The sequence below is a fragment of the Tamandua tetradactyla genome, chromosome 13, assembly GCF_023851605.1.
Source record: "Tamandua tetradactyla isolate mTamTet1 chromosome 13, mTamTet1.pri, whole genome shotgun sequence".
Classification (NCBI taxonomy): domain Eukaryota; kingdom Metazoa; phylum Chordata; class Mammalia; order Pilosa; family Myrmecophagidae; genus Tamandua; species Tamandua tetradactyla.
Genome location: NC_135339.1, coordinates 17,121,769 through 17,142,451, shown reverse-complemented (window position 1 = coordinate 17,142,451; position 20,683 = coordinate 17,121,769). Strand labels below are relative to the sequence as shown.

The window sequence follows — 20,683 nt, the reverse complement described above, 5'->3', positions numbered from 1 at the left end:
AGCAACCTGCACCCTACTGTCCGGTGCTGGGAAGGAATGCAGTGGCATAAGGAAGCCTGCATTCCAAAGGCCACGGCAGCGGGCTCAGTGACCGAACGCTGTAGGGTGTCAGGAGGTGGGGGAGAGACTCGGCTTCAAGCCGGCCCACCCTTTACCGAGAAGGCACCAGGAAGTTTCAAGGGGAAGCTGGTGTGGGGAGCCAGAGGCTTTCTCCAGAACCACTTGGATTCAGAACATGGTTGAAGGAGAAGCTTGATTGAGCCTGTGGGTCTCTCCACCTCCTCCGGGGCGCGGTGGGGCCCGGGGATGCTGTGCTGAGATGAGGAGGGGCAGGTGGTCACTCGCCTCACAAGGCTAACCAATGTGCCACGGGCACCTGGCTGGGCCCAGGGGACCCGGAATGCACTGGGATGCGAGGGGCGCTTAGGAGTAAGTTGGGCGCTGTTGCAGCTGGCAGGGTGTGGGGCGCTGTGCTGCCAGGCCCTGAGGCCCCACCTCTGTCTCCCTCTGCAGTGATGGGTCATTCCCCTATGACTCTGTTCCTTGGCAACAGAATACCAACCAGCCTCCCGGCTCCCTCTCCGTGGTCACCACCGTTTGGGGAGTGACCAACACGTCCCAGAGCCAGGTAAGGGCCCACCCACAGCCTCTCCCAAAACAGGGCATCCCTTGACCCCTGGGACCCTCGGGTCACTAGGCCTCACCATCCCTCCCCGTTCTCCTGGGCTCTGCCCAGCTGGAAAGACCAGCTTTCGGGGCCACCCAGCTACAGACACCCCAAGATACAACCACACCCACCATCGGAGGGTGGCGGCTGGACCCCTGTCCACTGCCCACGTCTTTGGGCCTTTCATCTGACAGCCAGCCAGAGGTTCTTCCCTCTCCTGAGCTCACTGTGGTTAGACTAGCAGTAGAACTTCCTATGTTACTGGCCTTAGAGCTCCAGAGTCAAGGTCTGGCCCTAGCAGGCCTGGGTTAGGTTTCGGCAGTGTCAGGCCTTAACACTGGTGACCAGCCCCCTCTCCTCCTCGCTCCTCGTTGACCCTGCTGCCCTCTCTTCTCCCTTCCTCTTTCTTCCCTGCGTTTCCTTCTTTACTCCACTCTGCCCACACAGAGAGCTCAGGGCTGGCTGCTGCCCTGGAGGGGAAGCCTGGGCTCCCCTGTGGCCTTGGCCTTGGTCCTGCTACCCTCCCGAGCGGGCCCGTTGGGTCTCATCACCCTGCTAGAACAGCCACCCAGGACCTCCATGTGGTCCTCCATGCCCCTTCGCGGGGCCAGAGGCCTGCCCACCCTGTGCCTTTGCCACCTGCTGCCAGGTGTGGGGCCAGCACCCCTGCTCAGGCCTCCCCTCCCCTCACAGGAGTTGCCCAAGCTCTGATGGCCACGTTGCTGGCTTCTGTGTTCTGACCACACCTTCCCCTCCAGTCCACCCCAAGGTTGAATTCCCCTTCTCCTGGCCGTCCACCCTCGCTGCTGGCCCCCCACGCCTGCCCCCTCCAGATCCTTTATGCACTCTGGGAACAGTAAACTCCCTCCGTCTTTCTCTTCCTTCTCCTCTGTTGCCCGCCCTTCTCTCCCCTCACTCCTCCCCTCCCTCCCTTCCTCTTCCTCTCCGTGCTCCCTGGGTTATCAGCCTGGGTGACGGCCATTTCTGTCCCTACAGGTCCTCGGGAACCCCATGGCCAGTGCCAACAACCCCATGAATCCAGGCGGCAACCCCATGGCGTCGGGCATGACCACCAGCAACCCCGGCCTCAGCTCCCCGCAGTTTGCTGGGCAGCAGCAGCAGTTCTCGGCCAAAGCCGGCCCCGCGCAGCCCTACATCCAGCAGGGTATCTATGGCCGGCCCAACTACCCCGGCAGCGGGGGCTTCGGGGCCAGGTGAGCAGGGCTGGCCCGGGCAGAGCAGCTTCTGGGAGGGTCAGATTGCAATCCCAGCTCCAAGCTTCTTGGAAGGAGACCCGTCTGTCCTCTCAGCCTCAGCTGTCCGGTCAGTCAGATGGGTGCAGTTGTCCCCTGACTTGGCTGGCCAGTGGATCGGACTCTGCTGCATAGCAGTGTCCTGACAGCTGTCAGTCCGGCAGGATAGAAGGACCCCTGTCCTCATTCCTGCAAGTGACCCTTCTCTCCTTCATACCTTTATAAATTAGAAGACATTGCGAGAGCTGGGTCCAGATGGTTGCAGAGCAGCTATAGATGAAGTCCAGTTGCCCAAAGATAATTAAGTGATGTAGGAGAATGTGCTCTGCCTTAAGATGGTGAAAACAATTGAGGCAAAGGCTGGGAGCCCCTCGGCTCATGAGTACAGGGAGGAAGGGGCAGGGAACCCCAGAAGGGGCTCCGCAGACATGAGAAGGGTGGATGCAGGAGAGCAGAGGCACCCCACCCTCCTCCTGCTCCCACCTTGGCCCCACCTTCCCAGCTCCTGGGACTAGCTGCAGCCCGGGTAGGTCTCCTTGCCCAGGGTTGGTGGAACAGGGCAGCCTGATTTGCATAGGATTTAGGTGTCACACAGACCTGAAGCTACATGTCCAGCTCCATCATCCGCCTGTGTAAGGCCTTTGGACAGGTTGTTTGGGCTCCCTGAGGTCAGGCTGGCTGGGGCAGCCAGGCGGATGCAGTGATCCATGAAGGACAAGCACCGCCTACCCCAGCCAGGGCTCCAAGAGCACAGTGGCTTGGTGGCCTGCCTCCAGGTGGCACAGAGGCTCCGAGCCGCAGTAGCCCCTTGTCTCCAGCTGAGCTGGGAGCAGGCAGAGCCCAGCACAGCCCAGTCCTCTCTCCCTCCTAGGCCCAGCACTTGTGGGCTTGTCTTTAGATTCAGGGCCTCTCTAACTATGCCCCTCTTCTCTCCCTGCAGTTACCCCGGGGGTCCCAGTGCCCCTGCGGGCATGGGCATCCCTCCGCACACCAGGCCCCCAGCTGATTTTAGTCAGCCGGCGGCCGCCGCGGCTGCAGCTGCAGTAGCAGCCGCCGCTGCCACGGCCACAGCCACGGCCACGGCCACCGTGGCTGCCCTGCAGGAGACGCAGAACAAGGATATAAACCAGTATGGACCGGTAAGGGTCCCCACCAGCCCAGGCCCAGCCTCGCCCAACCAACTAGGCAGACTGCCCCAGGAAGTCAGAGCCAGGACATGGGTGCTGTGGGGTCGTGGGTGCTGGGTGTCTGGCTTCCTTGGAGCATGCTGCAGGCACATTACCGTTTGGGTGTGTCCATGTGGTTGGGTGGAGGGGGTGTTGTGTTTGGGTTCCCGTGTGTGTTCTCTATGGGTTAGGGGCTTGTGTGTCTGCCTTCCGGTCCCCCTGCTCATTAAGAGATGGGCTCAGGGTCTAAAAATAGCTTTGTCTGTCCTCTGATGGCCTTGGAAGGCCAGTGCACTCCCGATTCCACCCAGGTCCCAGCTCTGCTCCCTTGACCTTCAAAAGGGCAGGGAAGGGGAGAGTACGAGAGGGACAGCCCCTGTAGGAATGCACAACAGGAGGCCTGAAGGTGGGGGCAGCAGGGCAGGTGGGCCAGGGCGGAACCTGGGGCCTGCTTCAGACTTTGTGGCGGGAGGGCGCGGCTCCACTGGCCAAGACCAAGGGCAGGGCCATGCCTTCCAGGAAAGAGGCTGTGGCCTCCCTCGTGATCCTGCCTCCATCCTCATCCGCCTCCATCTTCCTATGCCCTCCCCACCCCTCCCTGTCTCCCTGGAAATGCTGCCTGTGCCTCCTTGAGTAAGCCCTGCCCACCCCGCCTGAGGCCCCCCCACGGGCTGCGTCTTCCCCGTGTGGCCTGCAGAGGGCAGCAGCGTGCCCCGGAGGACCGCAGTCCACAAGCCAGGTCCAGCGGCAGCCGTGGGGGAAAAGTGCCCCCACCACCTCCGTCCCCCAACCATCTCTGCCTCCCTCACCCTCCCCTCCCTGCATTTTCAATGCATGTGGCATTTTATTCTTTTTTTTTTTCTTCTTCTTCTTCTCCCGTTGAAGGTCTGTTCCTCTTTCCAGATGGGTCCCACCCAGGCGTACAACAGCCAGTTCATGAACCAGCCCGGGCCGCGGGGGCCCGCCTCCATGGGGGGCAGCATGAACCCCGCGAGCATGGCAGCTGGCATGACGCCGTCGGCAATGAGCGGCCCCCCCCATGGGCATGAACCAGCCCCGGCCGCCCGGTCTTAGCCCCTTCGGCACGCATGGGCAGCGGATGCCCCAGCAGACCTACCCGGGCCCCCGGCCCCAGGCCCTTCCCATCCAGAGCATAAAGAGGCCATACCCAGGAGAGGTGAGTGTGAGGACGCAGGCGGTGGGGAGGGGGAGGCAGCAAAGAGCCTGGAGGGTCACAGACTACGGGGCGGGGGGTGTGTGGGAAGGGGATTTGGGGCAGAGCCTTGGGTGCCCCTGAGCCTGGGACCTGGCACTGCCATTTCCCAGCTGGGGACCTTGAGCCAGTGATTTCTAACGATGGAGTCTGCTTCCTCATTTGGCAGGAACAGTCCCTCCTACCTCCTAGGGCTGCTTGGGGGACTTCAGCAGGGGGCTATTTACAAAGCACTTCGCAGAGGGCCTGGCGTGTGTAGACACTTAACCAGGTAGTAGTCGCTGTAGGTATTATGTGCTGTCTTGGCTCAGAAGTGAAATGTTTGGGGCTTCCCCAGCTTCCTTCCGGGAGTAAGAGGTGATAAGACAAAACCTTTCAAAATAGCAAGGCTGTACACGTCGGGGTTGACGATTGCGAGGCAGACAGCATGTGCCTTCGTGTGTCTCCATCTGTGGTCAGTTGATCTCTCAGGAGTGGCGCTGCCTCAGCCAAGGCGTTGAGGAAGATTTAGGGAAGGAAAACCCACACATCCTGCCCTCTGGGAAGCAGGACTTCCACAGGACAGAAGAGGCTGAAGCAGGGTCTCTGGAGGGAGTGACGTGCAGTGGAGTATATGGGACTCGGTGATGTGGCTGCTGAGAACAGAGGAGGCCTTCTTGGAGGCGGTGTCACAGGTTCCAGTCAGCATTTAGAAACCAGTTGGCAACAAGTGGCCATCCAGGTCCCGGTGTAGAGTTTTACTCCACCTGCAGAGGATGCAGGACCCCAGCATCCTGAGCCAGCTCCCACTCTGGTGAAGCCTGCCCTGGCTCTCACCTAGATGAAGCCACCTTCGCATGCTTGCCCGCTCCCCCAGCTCTCTTCTCGGATGTCCATCCTCAAAACAAGAATCTATCTTGTCCCAGAGCTGTGACCTTTAGCTTTGACTTATGGATTTAGATCCCAAAGACTTCCAGGGTCCTCTAAGGACTGTGTAATTCACGTCAGCATGGCGCCTGGCAATGGCTGGAAGGTGACTGATGGAGGCATCCTGGGTCCTGCAGGGAAGAGAGGGAGGCAGGGCCTCCTCCAGCACCAGGCTGGGTCCAGCCCTTACCTGCATCCCAGCCTGTAATAGGGAGGAGCCGGAGGAGGACGCAGTGGCCCCTGGAGCTCCTGGCTGTGCCCCCCAGTGCACAACCCCACACGGGTTTCAGGTGGAAGGGTCCAGCAAGGACGAGGTTTCTGCAGAAATCCTGGCCATTAGCCTGACGTATACCCTGGGATCTGCTCCAAACGACTGGCTCCCCGGCCCTCGCCTGTCACAGCAGAAGGCACTAACCGCCCTCAATTAGTTTCACTAAATTAACCGCCTTCTTCATGGAGCAGCGCCACTTGCACTGCTGCAAAGGCCTGATCCTGGGTGGTCCCAGAGGGACCCTGACCCCGGGGGCAGGCTGGCCTCCGCCTGGCCGTGGCATGCCATTAGTGCCTTTGAATTGATGGAACTTTGGGGCAAGAGCCAGGCTGCAGAAGGTCCCCTCTCCCAGATTGTACGGGACTCTCTTCTAGTCTAGCTTTTGGGCAGGTAGGCGCAGCCTCCTCTTCCATACCTCTGGGAGCGGGAGCCTCACTACCACACAGAGTCGCCGCAGCGTGAATTGTAGAAAGTTCTTCATCCTCGACGCTGAAATTTACCACTCTCTGACTTTGGCCTGTAGCTCCTTCGTTCATTTCTTGAGCAAGTATTTTCCAAGGGCCGCTGTCTGCCAGGCACTGCAGCTCAGCTGTTGACGTGGACCTCTGAGCCCAGAGAGAGCGTTCAGTAGATGAGTCTTTTCAGCAAACAGGGAGGAAGCTCCTGACTCCCCAGGATGCACCATCCTGGGTGTCTGTGTGCCTGGGCGTCGGCGGCCCTGAGGGCCACCTGATTTCACACACGGGGAAGCTGGTTTGAGGACAGAGGCCTACAGGAGAGGGGGTGCCACTGCAGGTCTCTGAGGACAGAGATCCCACCCCCTCCTGGGGGGTGGTGTACTGGCCCCTGCCCCAACCTGGTCTCCTGCCCCTCTGCATGGGCAGCAGTTTGTTGATGACCCAATTGACCCCCACCCTGGGATGTGGAGGGGCGGGGCCAGTGCCTCTCTAGCTGAGCCTGAGAATAGGGTGGGACGGGGGTGGTTCATGCCCTTTCTGGGAGCAGAGCCCAATGTCTGCATTCTGTTGTCACAAATCAGGGTAAATGCGTGGACACAGCTCCAAACCAGCACCAGGAGAGACCCAAAGGGGCCTCTAAAAAGGAACCTTGGGCTGCGGCCTCCTCATTTTTGGCACAAGTGAGCAAGGCTCTAGAATGTGCCCACAGGTTCAAGAGCATGGGGCCTCCCTCGTGGGGAGGTGGCATGTGAGCCAGGCGGGCAGAGCACGATGTCCCTGTAAACAGAAATGAAGCGTGGGCATTTGCCACAACACAGATGAGCCCCCCAGGACATCGTGGGGAGTGAAATAAGCAAGCTAGACCTAAAAGGACAAACGTAGGACTCCGCTTGTCTGGAATATCTAGAATAAGCACATTCATAGAGACAGAAAGGAGATGACGATTACCACGGACGAGGGGAAGGGGAGATGGGGAATCCTTAATGGATAGAATTTCTGTTGGGAATGTTGGAATAGTTTGGAAAATGGATATTGGTGATGGTGGCACAACATTTTGAATGTAATTAATACCACTGAAGTGTACACTTAAAAAATGGCTCAAGTGGTAAATTTGGTATTATGCATTTTACCACAGTTTTAGAACTCCAGTAAAGAAGGGGGCATGCACATCATACTGGCTCAGATGGGGAAGGCCTTTTGTGGGTGGCAAGCGTCAGGGCCAAGGAGGGGGATAGAGGCATTTGGGTGAGCAGCTCAGTACGAGACGGTGCCACCTTCCCCTCTCCCTTCTCGCCACCACAGCCCAACTATGGAAACCAGCAATATGGACCAAACAGCCAGTTCCCCACCCAGCCAGGCCAGTACCCCACCCCCAACCCCCCACGGCCACTCACCTCTCCCAACTACCCCGGGCAAAGGATGCCGAGCCAGCCGAGCACCGGGCAGTACCCGCCCCCCACGGTCAACATGGGGCAGTATTACAAGGTGAGTCTACCCCCAGCCTCGCCCCCGCCTGCCAGGGCGCCTTCCCTCCTTACCCCACCTACCCACCCACTCGTCATTCAGACCCCATGTGTTGTGTTCTCTGAAGTTACCAAGGGGGCTAGTGGAGATGGCTGAATGTGTCCACAGGAGCTCCAGCTCTGCAGGCAGTGATCCGGGGAGCCAGGTGGGCTTTCCTTGGTGCTCATTCCCACGGGAAGCCAATGAAATTCTTCCTGTTCCTTTTCATATTTATGGTCCACACAAAACTATAGCAATGAAGGAAATGCTTTTTGTAAGGAAGAAAAAATATACCCTAAATAAATTAACTTTGCGCTCTGAACTTGGCCCCTGCGTGGACACACGCACACCAGCCTCTGATATGGCTGTTTCTGAGGCTGTGATTTTGAATCTGGCTCTTCGACTCAATGCAAAACCTAAAGCATGTCACTTATTGCTGCAGGGTCCCTATGGTTTTCACTCACAATGGCTGCCTCCTGCTCTGGCGGGGACTACCCTATTTTACCACCTGCTTTCTCTTGGACGTCTGGGTTGTGGCTGGTTCGTTGCTTGTGACCACCCAGCGTACAGCTTCTTCCTTCTTCGGGATGATTTCCTTAGAGCACATTCTCAGCAGACTATTTTACGTTTATTTGCCGAAGGCTCTTGCCAGTTTACAGGACCACTGCCACGTGGCTTTTCTATTTTTGCTCCAGCTTCAGCAGACCAGGTGTTTCTATTTTTGCAAACGTTTTTACTAAGCTAGCAGCTATGGACGGAGCACCGTCCCCCTGAGACAGCCGCTCCAGCCCGCCTGCCCTCTGTCCCCACCCCAGCACCGATGAGCCTCTTAGCATCCCCTGTCCTCCTGGAGAATTTTCGCATCAGGAGGGGTCTGACAGCTTTTCCACTCACAACGTTGTTGTTCATCTTGTTTCCGTAGCCAGAACAGTTTAATGGACAAAACAACACCTTCTCGGGCAGCAGCTACAGTAACTACAGCCAAGGCAATGTCAACAGGGTATGTTTGGGTTGTGGTTTTTTTAATTATTGACATTCAGGTGCTGTGTCCAGGGTCTTCACAGTCCCTGCTATGGCCTCTCTGGACATTAGTTGGGGTCAGCAGGTGGGGGTGTCTTCCCTGGTTGCCAGTTCTGGGGTGATAAGAAGTTCCGGGCTGAGAATCCGCAGCTCCAGGTGGGTGGGTGGCGGGGACCAGGAATGTGTGTGGCCCTGGCCAGTCCTGAAAAACGGGACGGAGAGGTGGGGTGTGGGTGGGAAGGTATGGCTTCAGGCTTCCGGTAAGAGACCTGGGCTTGATCCCAGCTTTCCTCTCCCCTGGGGGTAGTAGACAAGCCCCTCCACGCTCTGAGCCCCAGTGTCCCCATGCCACAGAGGCAGTGGGACTCACTCTGCACCCACCTGGCACAGGAGTTCCGCGGTGCCAACACCCAGATGGTGGGCACAGAGGCCCAGGTGCTGGCTGGGAGGGGTGGGAGCGGCAGCTGGGGGAAGCTCCCCTCCCTTGGGGTACCGGGGCGTGGCTCTAGCATCCCGGGGCTGGGGAAGTGGGGATATGTGTGTGCACAGCCATCCCCAAAAACATAATCGATGTACGGTTTCTGTTTCCTTCCAGCCTCCCAGGCCGGTTCCTGTGGCAAACTACCCCCACTCGCCTGTGCCAGGGAACCCCACACCTCCCATGACCCCTGGGAGCAGCATCCCCCCATACCTGTCCCCCAGCCAAGACGTTAAACCGCCCTTCCCTCCCGACATCAAGCCAAATATGAGTGCTCTGCCGCCGCCCCCAGGTGAGCCTCTGAAGCCCTCCCCTGTCCAGCCAGGGCCCCAGCAGCTCTAGCTTGGGAGGTCCCCGCGGGCTCCCGTGATTCTGTTGTGGGTGACAGGTAGGGGTGGCCCCTGCAGGCCAGGAGCAGGGGGCTTGGGAGTCGGGCTGCCCTGCAGGGGGTGGGCATGTCACAAGGGCAGAGGGTCTTGAGAATACCCCGCTCTCCTGCATAAGGCCCACGGAGGTGGGGGAGGGGGAGGGCTCAGGGGGCGGGGCTGCCCTCAGTTTCTCAACCCTGCCTCACCCGCCTGGTGGGTCTCCGCTGCTGAATTGTAAGGAATGTGCCAGGGTGGTCTTGTTCCTGGTTTGATCACAGATTGGAAACTGGGTCTGCGATTTTAGAGCCCCAAGATTCCCCTGAGGTCCGAGGTGCATTTGGATGCTCCTTGTGCTCCTCCTCCTGGGGGGAGAGCCTGGGGCTGGGGGAGGTGCTGCCTTGGGCCAGGAGGCAGGTGGGGGGTGCAAGGGACAGAGGGAAGGACACTGAACAGGTCAGGGCTCGGGGCAGTGGTGGCGTGGCCATGTGCCAGGCAGGGAGCGGGTCCGGGCCCAGCCGTGCTCTGCGACAGGTGGCCGTGCCCGCAGCTAATCGCGCTCGTGTCCCCGCCCCAGCCAACCACAACGACGAGCTGCGGCTGACGTTCCCGGTGCGGGACGGCGTGGTGCTGGAGCCCTTCCGCCTGGAGCACAACCTGGCCGTCAGCAACCACGTGTTCCACCTGCGGCCCACGGTGCACCAGACGCTGATGTGGAGGTGAGCGCGGGGCCAGGGTGCAGGGGGCCCCGGCCAGGTGTGTGCGGTGCCATCTGTGCAGCGGCAGCATCCGGGTCCCCACCTTGGGTGGGAGACAGACAAACCACCGTACTGTAGGCCAGGCCTCAGGGTGGGGGTGTTCGGGGGGGTACTGCAGCCAGAACCGCAGGCTGTGATGGAAGTGAGCAGAGTTGGGGGGAATCGGGGATGGGATTTGCTGAGTGACGTGGGAAGGGGCAGCATTCAGGGTGACGGAAGAATTGGTGAGGCTGGTTGTGGGGTGGGGTGTCGTGGCAGGGTTGGGGGTCCGGGAGGATCTGTGGGCTGGTGGTGGGTTGTCCCATCTGCAGCCAGGCCGGGGGTCACAGTCGGAGCAGGTGCTGGAGCCCTGGGCAGCCCCCTGCGTCGAGCGGTGACCCCCAGCCTCGCCAACCCCGCAGGTCCGACCTGGAGCTGCAGTTCAAGTGCTACCACCACGAGGACCGGCAGATGAACACCAACTGGCCGGCGTCCGTGCAGGTCAGCGTCAACGCCACGCCCCTCACCATCGAGCGCGGCGACAACAAGACCTCCCACAAGCCCCTGCACCTCAAGCACGTGTGCCAGCCGGGCCGAAACACCATCCAGATCACCGTGACAGCCTGCTGTTGCGTGAGTGCGGGGCGGGGGGCTCGGGACAGCCCAGTGCAGACCCAGCCGGGACAGCCAACGCGGCCCCACCCTTCTTCCTTGGGTTTCCACCCCATGCCCACACCCCCCATCCCAAGTCCCCACAGCTGTCCATAAAGCAGCAGGCGCGATCTGTCAAAAGCATACCTCTTTTTGGGTCTTTCAGCCCCTCCAGAAATGCACAGTGGCCTCCCCAGGGCCCGTGGAGTAAAAGTCAAACTTGGGGGTCAGGGGAGGGAACATTCAGAGGGGGCTCTGGCCTCAGTGCTCACCTGTTCCCTCCGGTACTCAAGCCTCTGTGCCATCCTACACCCACCACCTCTTTATTCCATAGCCCCATAGCCCCTCCACATGGACACCTTCCCCCCACCGTCCCCATCTTCCGTCAGTGACGTTCTGTGTCTCCTGCAAATCTCTGTTCTGATCTTGCCTTGTTCCCAAGAATTCATAGACTTACCCAGGCCTAGCCTCACCATATCTGGAGTTACTGCTCTCCCATCTTCACCCAGCCCTGCTATCTTAGAGTTGTGTATGTGCACATGTCCCTGTGTGCCTCTGAGCTGTGACCCCTTGATCCAGAACCACATCTGAGCCACCTTGTGTTCCCCGGAGACCAGGGCCTGGTCCCTAAGGCCTGCTTTGGGAGGTTTGGGTGAAAGTTAGTTATCAGTCCTGCTCTGCTGGGCCCTGGGCACACCAGAGAAAGGAAGAGCTCCAATCCAGCCCTAAGGGGCTTGCCACACTAGAGACAGGTCGCTGGAGGGAGTGGTAGAGTCAAGAGCCGTGCTGTGGGCTTGTTGGTGCGTGTAGTCTTGGAAGGCTTCCTGGAGGAGTAGACGGGGTCCAGGCCCTTGGGCAGGAAGGACAGAGGACACAGGACAGAGAACAGTGGTAGTAGAGATGCGGACGTGAGGCAGGGCTGCAGCCTGGAAGCCGTGCATCCTGTAACTTTGTCCAGAGGGTATGTCAGTAGGGTGGTAACCCCAGCCTGGCTTCCTAGGCTCATGGGTGCCAGGCTGCATCCCAGACCTCTGGGGCTCTTTCCCAGGTCCCAGAGGTTCTCACCTAGAGTGGCCTGACTGTGGGAGAAGGGGGCCCTCTCCTTCGGGCCTTGAGGGAGAGGGGCTGGCTGCAGGTGGGGCCGGGCTGAGCGTCTGCTCTCTCTCGCAGTCCCACCTGTTCGTGCTGCAGCTGGTGCACCGGCCCTCCGTCCGCTCCGTGCTGCAAGGCCTCCTCAAGAAGCGCCTCCTGCCCGCCGAGCACTGCATCACAAAAAGTAAGTGGGGAGCCCAGACAGCGAGCCACACCCCAGCCCTGCTGGCTCAGTGGACCCATCACCGAGGACCCCAGGCCCCCTGCTGGAAACATTGGGACAATCAGATGATCAGGAGCCTTTAAGACCCGGTGAACTTGGAGGGGATTCCATGACAGCCCCTCTCGGGAGTCAGGACAGACCATTTGCAACCTCAGCACATATGCTGCAGGAGGCCAGGGGAGGAAGAGATGGTTAAGACAGGCTGGGTGGGCTTCCTGGAGGAGGAGGTCACTTGAGCCAGGCCTTGAAGGGTGGGAAGACTTGGAGGAAGGAGGCCTTCAACAGGAAGGTGGCATGAAGAGGTGACATCTCCCACCTCAATAGCTCATACTTAAGCTCTAAAGGGAAGAACTTGGCTTAGAGTCGCTTCCTTTGTCTGGGAAGTTCTCAGGCCCCTTGGAGGAGACCCCCATAGGGAGATAGCTCTCAATGAGTTGCTGCTTCTCTCCCCTTTGATTTTACTTCTGCAAATTAGCTCCTTGAGCCCTTAAATTCCACAAAGCAGTTGACTGATTCCATTTTCACATTTGCAGAATTAACTGCAAAAGTGTCTGAGGGAGTCTTTTCACTGACCCAGTAAACCTACAAAAGCCCCCATTCCAGTGCAGGCGGGGCCTGTTCTGCAGAGACTGGGGAGCTGGCAACCGCCTTCACCGCCCATGCCTTCCACACATGCATGCACGTGGGTAGTAGGTGCCCGTCAAGGTGTGAACTGCCCCTTGACCTGCCCAGGGTGCCATGCAGCAGATACTCATGGGACCTTCCCAGGGTTTGGGGTGAGGGGCGGAGAGCCAGGGCATGACTCGGTAGTAGGAGGGGATGAGGGGCGTGTGCAGCCTTGCCAGCCTGGGGAACACCGGCCCCGCTCCTCACCCGCCTGCACCTCCCACCCCCCCAGTCAAACGGAACTTCAGCAGCGTGGCTGCGTCATCGGGCAACACCACCCTCAATGGGGAGGATGGCGTGGAGCAGACAGCTATCAAGGTGTCTCTGAAGTGCCCCATCACATTCCGGCGCATCCAGCTGCCTGCCCGAGGCCACGATTGCAAACACGTGCAGGTGAGCAGTCCTGGGAGGCGCCGCTCCGGGGAGCTGCCCAGAGTCCAGCAGGGATGGCAGGAAGATGGCAGAGGGGGCAGCAGGGGCCTGTGTCCAGCCCCTGGAGGATGTCATGGAGGTCAGCCATGCTGTTATGCTTTGAGCATCTTCTCTGCATGCTCGGTGCAAATTCCCAGAGAGCTACAGAAGTGACTTCAGATGGTCCCAGCCTGGCAGATGTGAGACCCTGGCTGGAAAGCCCGCACAGCAGGTTGCCGGACCTGAGGGCAGGGACAGGCTTTAACCAAAGGCAGCCCAGGGTGGGAGGGAGTTATTTGGTAGGGGGGCTGTTTAGGAAAGGTCTCCCAGGAGAGGGCGAGAAGAGCCAGCCCTGGGAGAGCCTGAGTGTGAGGATATGGGGCTAGACCAGGAAGGCAGGTCCCCCAGGTGAGGCTGCACAGGCTGGGGGCCAGGCCAGCGCCTTTAAATTGTCTTGTCATCCAACGGTGAAGCTCATTCTGTGCTGGGGGCCTGCCCCCCACAGCCCCTCCTCACACACCTGGTCCCTGAAAGCTCCGTCATGAGGCAAGAGCCTATTTCCCTCTGGAAGGCTGTCATGGTGGGTGCAGTAGGCAGACTGATCCCACTTACTCAGCTGTCTTGGATTTGTCCTGCATGCTTGGGCTGGGCTGAGGAGGGTGCCGCCTGGGTTCATCCCACCTGGCCATCGGTGGGGCTGCCAGGGAGATAGGATGTCACAGGCCAAAAGCAAGGAAGGGTGCCTGGGTTAGGGGTGACCAGGAAGCCTTCCCGGAGGACATAGATATGGGGTTCCTTTGGGGTTGGAGTATGACTGGGGATTGGGGGGTCAGCCCACGGTGGGAGCAGTAGAAAAAGGAGGTGGCCACTGCCCCAGCCTCCCCACCACCTGCTCCCCTGCCCAGTGGGGGATCATGGTGAGGGCAGCCCATTCCCCCACCAGGACCCTCCAGATAAAGTGCTGGCACTTGGATCCAGGTGGTCTCTGGACAGCCCTGATCTCATCTATCTGTCTGTCTGTCTGTCCATCTGTCTTCTGGCCTCCACAGTGCTTTGATCTGGAGTCATATCTGCAGCTGAACTGCGAGAGAGGGACCTGGAGGTGTCCTGTGTGCAAGTGAGTGGCACCCCCATGGGGGCTGGTGAGGGGTGGGGAGTCTCCTTCAACACAGAGGGACAGAGGAAGGAGTCCCAGGGTCTCAGGTCCTGCCCCCACCCCCTTCCCAGAGAGCAAACAGAGAAGCCCAACCCCAGCCAAGGGCCCCCCTGGAAGGGGCTCTTGGTGTTCCCTCTGTGCCCTCTCCTGTCAGCCCTCCAGGAGTGCCCACCAGCAGGGACATGGGCTCCATGACTCAGGGGCAGGGAGAGCTACCCCTACCTGCTGGGGCCCAGGAGGGAAGGCCAAGCTGTCCCCTCTCTCCTTTTCAAGTAAAACCGCACTGCTGGAGGGCCTGGAGGTGGATCAGTACATGTGGGGCATCCTGAACGCCATCCAACAGTAAGTGGGTGCCCGGCCAGGGCCCAGGCAGGGCAGGACAAAGCGGGGACCTGGTGCTCCCTGACACCCCCAGCCCCAAGCCAGAAGCTGAGCGTGTCCCTCAGTACCGCTCCAGGGGAGCCCGGGGCCAGGTACCCCTGTTAGAGCCTGGCCTCCATCACCCCACCCTCAAACAGAAGTGTAAAAACCCCTTCCATGGCGTGTCCTATGCTGGGTGGAGAGGGCAGGAGACCGCGGGCCCTGGCGGGGATGGCCTGGGGTCTGTCCAGAGCTGGGCCTCCCAGAGCCTCAGCCCTGCCTCTGTGTCCCCTGACAGCTCCGAGTTCGAGGAGGTCACCATCGACCCCACTTGCAGCTGGCGGCCGGTGCCCATCAAGTCAGACCTGCACATCAAGGACGACCCCGACGGCATCCCCTCTAAGCGCTTCAAGACCATGAGCCCCAGCCAGATGATCATGCCCAACGTCATGGAGATGATCGCCGCCCTGGGCCCTGGGCCCGCCCCCTACCCGCTCCCGCCGCCGCCCACGGGCGCCAACTCCAACGACTACAGCAGCCAAGGTGGGCCCTGCTGGACGAGGGGGAGTGGGGACCCGGATTTCTGTGCTGATGGTGGCAGGTGCAGGGGGCGGGGCACGGTGCGAAGAGGCAGAGATACACACATACAACCCAAAAAAGTGATCCGCGAAGCCCTGGGCTCTAGGGATGCATCAGCCCTTGCAGATGCCCACCTCTCCTCTTCATCCACTTTGCATGGAAGCCAGCCTCCTGCCTCCTGCCCCTCCCTGCTCAGCCTCCCCTCCGGTCCCCCCAAGAGCTCCCAGGGACAGCCCTTTGACTCCAAGAAGAAGACAGGTGCCCAGCCCAGTGCCCTCGGGACCTGCACCTCTTCCCAAGGGCCTGGGGCTGCTAGCCTTTCCCCAAGCCTTCCCATGTCCCTTTGTCATCTGCATTGTCCCCACTTACCCAAGAATAGAGTCTGGGCACCTGCAGCCTTTGGCCACTGAGTTTGGAGGGCCACCATCCTTGACTCCTACTCACACCTGCTGCCCTTTGGTTTCCAGAAAATACCACTACCACCACCCTCACACCCAGCAGCCAGCAGCACCCTCATGGGATCCCTTAGGTTCCAGGGCTCCCAGGGCACAGAGGCCCAGAGAGGTCAGCCTACCTAGCCAAGGTCCCACAGCACACCAGGGCCAAGCCAGACCCCAGGCCTGGCCTCCCTGGCTGCCCACTGATTGTAGGGGGGTGCCACCCTGACTGCTGCAGCCCTCTGGGTGGATGTGGGCAGCTCCTGACTGCCCCACTCTGGGCCTCCGTCTTCCCAGATGTGAAATGAGGCCACTTCGGGAGAGGAGGGCAGTGGTGGGGGGAACAGATTTGGGTGTCTGGCTTGGCTTCTCCTACTCTCCTTCCCCCACAGCAGCCAAATGGCACAGCCCTTCTGGGTTGAGGCTGTGGGCCATGGCTGCAAGGCCACCCTCTGTATGGCTACAGGCCTAAGGTCTAAGTCCTCGGCTCCTGCCTCTAGCCTTTAGCCTCTAGCTCTTTGCACCCTGGGAGGGAGGCTGGGGGGTGTGGCCACCTTCCCTCTGGGTGACCTGCCTTCCCACCTCCCTCCGTCCCCAGGCAACAGCTACCAGGGCCATGGCAACTTCGACTTTCCTCATGGGAACCCCGGTGGCACGTCTATGAACGACTTTATGCACGGGCCTCCCCAGCTATCCCACCCCCCGGACATGCCCAACAACATGGCCACCCTCGAGAAGCCCCTCAGCCACCCCATGCAGGAAACTGTGAGTACCTCCCCCAGCCTCCCCCTCCCCCTTCCTTTCGCCACCCCTCGCCCCCAGCCTCTGGGGCTAATGCGTGGAGGGCTCCTTTGGGGACCTTTCAGATGGGAGACCCTAGTTCCCTCCCAGGCAGAAGGGAGCACCAAGAATTGGATCTGGGGGCTTAGAAGGGGGTACAGAGGTCTGACGAAGGCTGGGTCAGGGCTATTGGGGTCCTGGACTTGGCTGTGTGTCACCCAGAGTTGGGAGAAGCTTCAGGCTCTTCCATGTAGGTGAACACACACGCACACACTCACACATGCACACACGCACACATCACTACCAGCTCTCTCCTTCTCCCACTGAACAGTTTTGCATTGACTTCATGTGACTCCAGCCAGCACGAATTTTGTCCCAAACCAGTGTTTATTTCCAGAGGACCGAATCTTCAGGGTATAACCACGTCCTGCATAAAGAAGCGACCGAGAAGTCCAGTTACCCTGGGAGTGCTCCCGTTTCGCCCCCTTTCACATTTATTAAACCACACCCTGTGTTGTTCAGAAAGCCCCTGTGGCTGAGGTATCCTGGGCTAGGAGAGAGCTCTGTCCCCAGCCCCATCTAGTAAGGCTGGAGGGTTCCTAATATGCCATTTGGCAAATGCTTCCTGAGCCTGGGCTCGGGGCGGGCCTGATACCAGATGTAAGCAGGACCGACCAGGCTTTACCTGCGTGGAGCAGTGCGAGTTCTGGCAGTGCCGGATGCAGGAGGAGCAGTTGGGATTTGGGGGGTGCCGAGGCCTGAAGGGCTGGACTTGTCTGAGCCTCAGTAGCATCAGAATTGGGTCCTGGCCATTTTGTCCCTGACTTTTCAGCCGAAAGTGGGGTGGGTACGGTAGGAGGGGCAGTGCCGAGGGCCTGGCCACTAGAGAGGAGGATTCCCAGACCTGGCAGCCAGGCTGGGTGGGCCTGTGCCCAAAGGTAGCCTTCTCGTCTTCCCTCGTGTGGCCTGGAAGGAAGGGGTCTCCGTGAGAACGAACTCCCTGCTGAGTTGTGCCGCGTGGTCAGCTCTGCCCATTGGCCTGGCTCATCCTGTTGTTTCTCTCTGCCGGGGTGAATATAAACCAGAGGGCCCTAGAGGTGGGCACTGCTGCCACTTTGCCGTGCGATCCCAGGACACCAAGGCTGAAATCGCTGCTTGCTTCCACAGTGCTCTGGCCGGGGAGGGATTTTAAACTTTTTTATTGTATAGTATAACATCTATACAAAGCAAAGAAATAAAAAAAAAGCAATAGTTTTCAAAGCACTCTTCAGCAAGTAGCTACAGGACAGATCCCAGAGCTTGTCATGGGCTACCATGCTATCCTCTGAGAGTTTTCCTTCTAGCTGCTCCAGAATATAGGAGGCTAGAAAGCTTAAATGTTTTTTATCATCACAATTGACTCTTTTTCCTTCTTTTTTTGTGAAAAATAACATATATACAAAAAAAAATAAATTTCAAAGCACAGCACCACAATTACTTGTAGAACATATTTTAGAGTTTGACATGGGTTACAATTCCATAATTTTAGGTTTTTATTTCTAGCTGCTGTAAGATACTGGAGACTAAAAGAGATACCAATTTAATGATTCAACATTCATATTTATTTGTTAAATCCTATCATCTCTGTATAACTCCACCTTCACTTGTCATCTTTCCATCCCTCTCTTTAGGGGTATTGGGCTATGGCCATTCTAAATTTTTCATGTTGGAAGGGTCTGTCACTAATATGGGGTAGGGAGATGGAACTATCTGATGTTCTGGAGAGGCTGGGCCCTCTAGGTTTCAGGACTTATTTGGACCAGGGACGCATCTGGAGGTTGTAGGTGTTTGGCCAAGTTTTTACAAGTTACTTTCTGCTCCATGGAGCTTCCGACTTCGGGGTTTCTCTCCTGGCCACCTTCCCTGGCCCAGCTCCCTTCTTCCCAGGACCTCAGCATTTCCCATCCAGGAAACACTGACACCACACACACACACAGACACACACACACACACACACACACACACACAGACACACACACACACACACACGGTTTGCAGTCTCTAAACACACACACACACACACACACACGGTTTGCAGTCTCTAACATTGGAAAATGGCAGCGGGAATGCCATAGGCTTCCTCTTTGCCGGTTTCTTTCCTTGTCTCCCTTAGCCCTGCTGCCCAGGCCTTTGCAGAGAGACCTAAACCTAAGAGCTTCAGAGCTCCCTACAGTACCCCCTCATTATGCCGCACCTGAGGGCTCTCCCAGGACAGGTGGCAGGTTGGCCGGTGTCTGATAAGCTCCCCGAGAGCACTGGGAGGCCCCAGCGAGCCGAGCCGTCAGGGCCAGGTGCAGGCAGCTGCATCAGAAGACCCAGGACCGCGTGTCCTGGCCTGCCCTCCTGCGGGAATGAGGGGCACTCCCTGCTCCCTTTGGGGACTCCTTTTTCGTGGGCATTCCACATGCCTCCATGGGTCACTAACCCCGTGGTCACGTAGTCACCCCCATTCTCGGGGCCTGGGCACGAGATGTGCTGCGCTTTGTAGGGCCGTGTGGGAACTGGGCCCTGCACCCCGAGAAGAAGGGGACACATGGACCATGCGCAGAGGCCACAGCAGGGCCTGGGGAGCAGCTTTAAGGTGAAGCACAGAGAAGAGCCAGGATCTGGAGTAGGGGAGACTCAGGGTGGGGTGGCCGCCGTTTCTAAACCCCTGAAGAAGGAGAGATTCCCAGTGCTTTCGGTGGGGCCTGGTGGGGACAGGGTTGGGGGTCAGACAGGAAGACTTTGGACATTGGGCTGCCCATTCCAGTCAAGCGGCCTGGTGGAGGTGCTCAGGGTGGGGCTGGGGGCTTGTCCAGGGACCTGAAGGAAGGGCCTCCTTGGGGTGGCCGTAGACGACAGGGACAGCAGGGGGACGTTGGCATCTCGCCCGCCACGCACCTACCTGCCAGTTTTTAAATGCTGCCAACTGCGCTCTTGTCTTTGCGAGGTGCCCCTCCTTCATGTGGCATTCCTCCGTGCCCTTGGGAGGTGTGGCCGCTCCTTCTCTCTGTCACTCCCCAGGAGGGTTGGCACCCGGGTACCCGTCCCTCATGGCTGCTCCGACCTTGGCTGGACTCTGCCCACAGCAGGCAGTGGGCAAGGCCACTCTGAGGCTCCCCACGCTCCTTGGGGGACAAGAGCGAAGACCCCTCCCCAGGGCCCGAGACCACACGGGGTGCAGACACCCTCTCTGAAGCTGCACGCCTGCCCCACTTGCCTGTTCGTGTCTGCTGTCTGCCGCACAGAGGGGGTGCCCAGCCCTCCACCAGCAGCACCCCTTCCCACCTTGCCGCTCCCCAAAACATGACCATTTGCTTCTCCATGCCGCTCCCATTGTTCCTTGTGGTGTCTGGGCAGGGAGGGGAAGGGCTTGAGGGGCCCTGGGCCCAGCCCCCCATGTCTCTGCTTACCTCAGAACCCCCTTCCCGTCCCCCACCCCTCCCGCCTCCCTTTCCACAACCTCCCTGATCCGTCAAGTTTTTTTGTCTTTTTTTTTTGGAAGGGGGTTGCTGTTTTTTTTGTTTCTCTGCAGAAACCATTCAGCTTCGTAAAGGGTGGCTTTGTATGGGGGTTATTGTTCTTTTTTCCCCCGGTTTTTGTTTTATTTTTCGTTTTCTTCAGGCATCTAGTCACTGTGCCTCGTCACCTCACCTTTCTTTTCTCCTGCTCTCTCCTCCTCCGCAGATCCCACACGCTGGCAGTTCAGACCAGCCCCATCCCTCCATACCACAAGGCTTGCACGTACCACACCCCAGCAGCCAGGCAGGGCCCCCATTACATCACAGTGGGGCTCCTCCTCCTTCCCAGCCGCCCCGGCAGCCGCCACAGGCCGCTCCCAGCAATCATCCACACAGCGACCTGACCTTTAACCCCTCCTCAGCCTTAGAGGGTCAGGCCGGAGCGCAGGGAGCGTCCGACATGCCGGAGCCTTCACTGGATGTAAGTTGGGGTCACCACTTGCCCAGGCCGGGGGTTAGGCTGGGGGCCGGGGCCTGCCCGAGAAGCAAGGGTGGGCACTGGGGGCCCAAGGCCCTGGGTGGAGGGGGTCCCCAGGCCTCCCCACGGGGCGGGAAGGGTGGTCCCTGGTTCCAGAGCCCAGAGGAGCCCCATAGATGGAGCAGTGTCACCAAGGACCCGGGTGTCAGTGTCCCGTGCCCCTTCCCCACCCCCAGGCCCCTCAGTCCCTTTGGACACGCCTCTGCCGCCCTGCCCTGCCCCACCCCCTACCCAGGCCTTAGCAGAGTCCTTCCAGGCTGGGGTTGGGGGC

At 59.4% G+C, this 20,683-nt stretch overlaps 1 protein-coding gene and 1 long non-coding RNA gene across 4 annotated transcripts in view; one reads left to right on the top strand and one right to left on the bottom strand.

Moving 5' to 3' along the window:
* ZMIZ1 (zinc finger MIZ-type containing 1) overlaps window positions 1-20,683 on the top strand; it is a 200,120-nt gene that overhangs the window by 174,483 nt on the left and 4,954 nt on the right. The window contains 17 exon segments of the mRNA XM_077124775.1: window positions 514-628; window positions 1,664-1,881; window positions 2,861-3,059; window positions 3,990-4,118; window positions 4,120-4,263; window positions 7,237-7,419; window positions 8,360-8,437; window positions 9,053-9,227; window positions 9,878-10,019; window positions 10,460-10,670; window positions 11,859-11,964; window positions 12,902-13,062; window positions 14,130-14,197; window positions 14,510-14,578; window positions 14,895-15,139; window positions 16,211-16,377; window positions 20,101-20,355. Coding sequence (XP_076980890.1) covers window positions 514-628; window positions 1,664-1,881; window positions 2,861-3,059; window positions 3,990-4,118; window positions 4,120-4,263; window positions 7,237-7,419; window positions 8,360-8,437; window positions 9,053-9,227; window positions 9,878-10,019; window positions 10,460-10,670; window positions 11,859-11,964; window positions 12,902-13,062; window positions 14,130-14,197; window positions 14,510-14,578; window positions 14,895-15,139; window positions 16,211-16,377; window positions 20,101-20,355 — 2,665 coding nt within the window.
* Window positions 16,721-20,468, bottom strand: LOC143653631 (uncharacterized). Of its 3 annotated transcripts, XR_013161409.1 has the most exons (5): window positions 20,068-20,468; window positions 19,319-19,492; window positions 18,626-19,121; window positions 17,078-17,563; window positions 16,721-16,819 (listed from the first exon to the last, which is right to left on the bottom strand). It is a non-coding gene; the product is annotated as an uncharacterized LOC143653631 (long non-coding RNA). The 3 variants fall into 3 exon arrangements; XR_013161407.1 differs by lacking the exon at window positions 18,626-19,121 and having other exon boundaries at window positions 17,078-17,609; window positions 20,068-20,457; XR_013161408.1 differs by lacking the exon at window positions 18,626-19,121 and having other exon boundaries at window positions 20,068-20,456.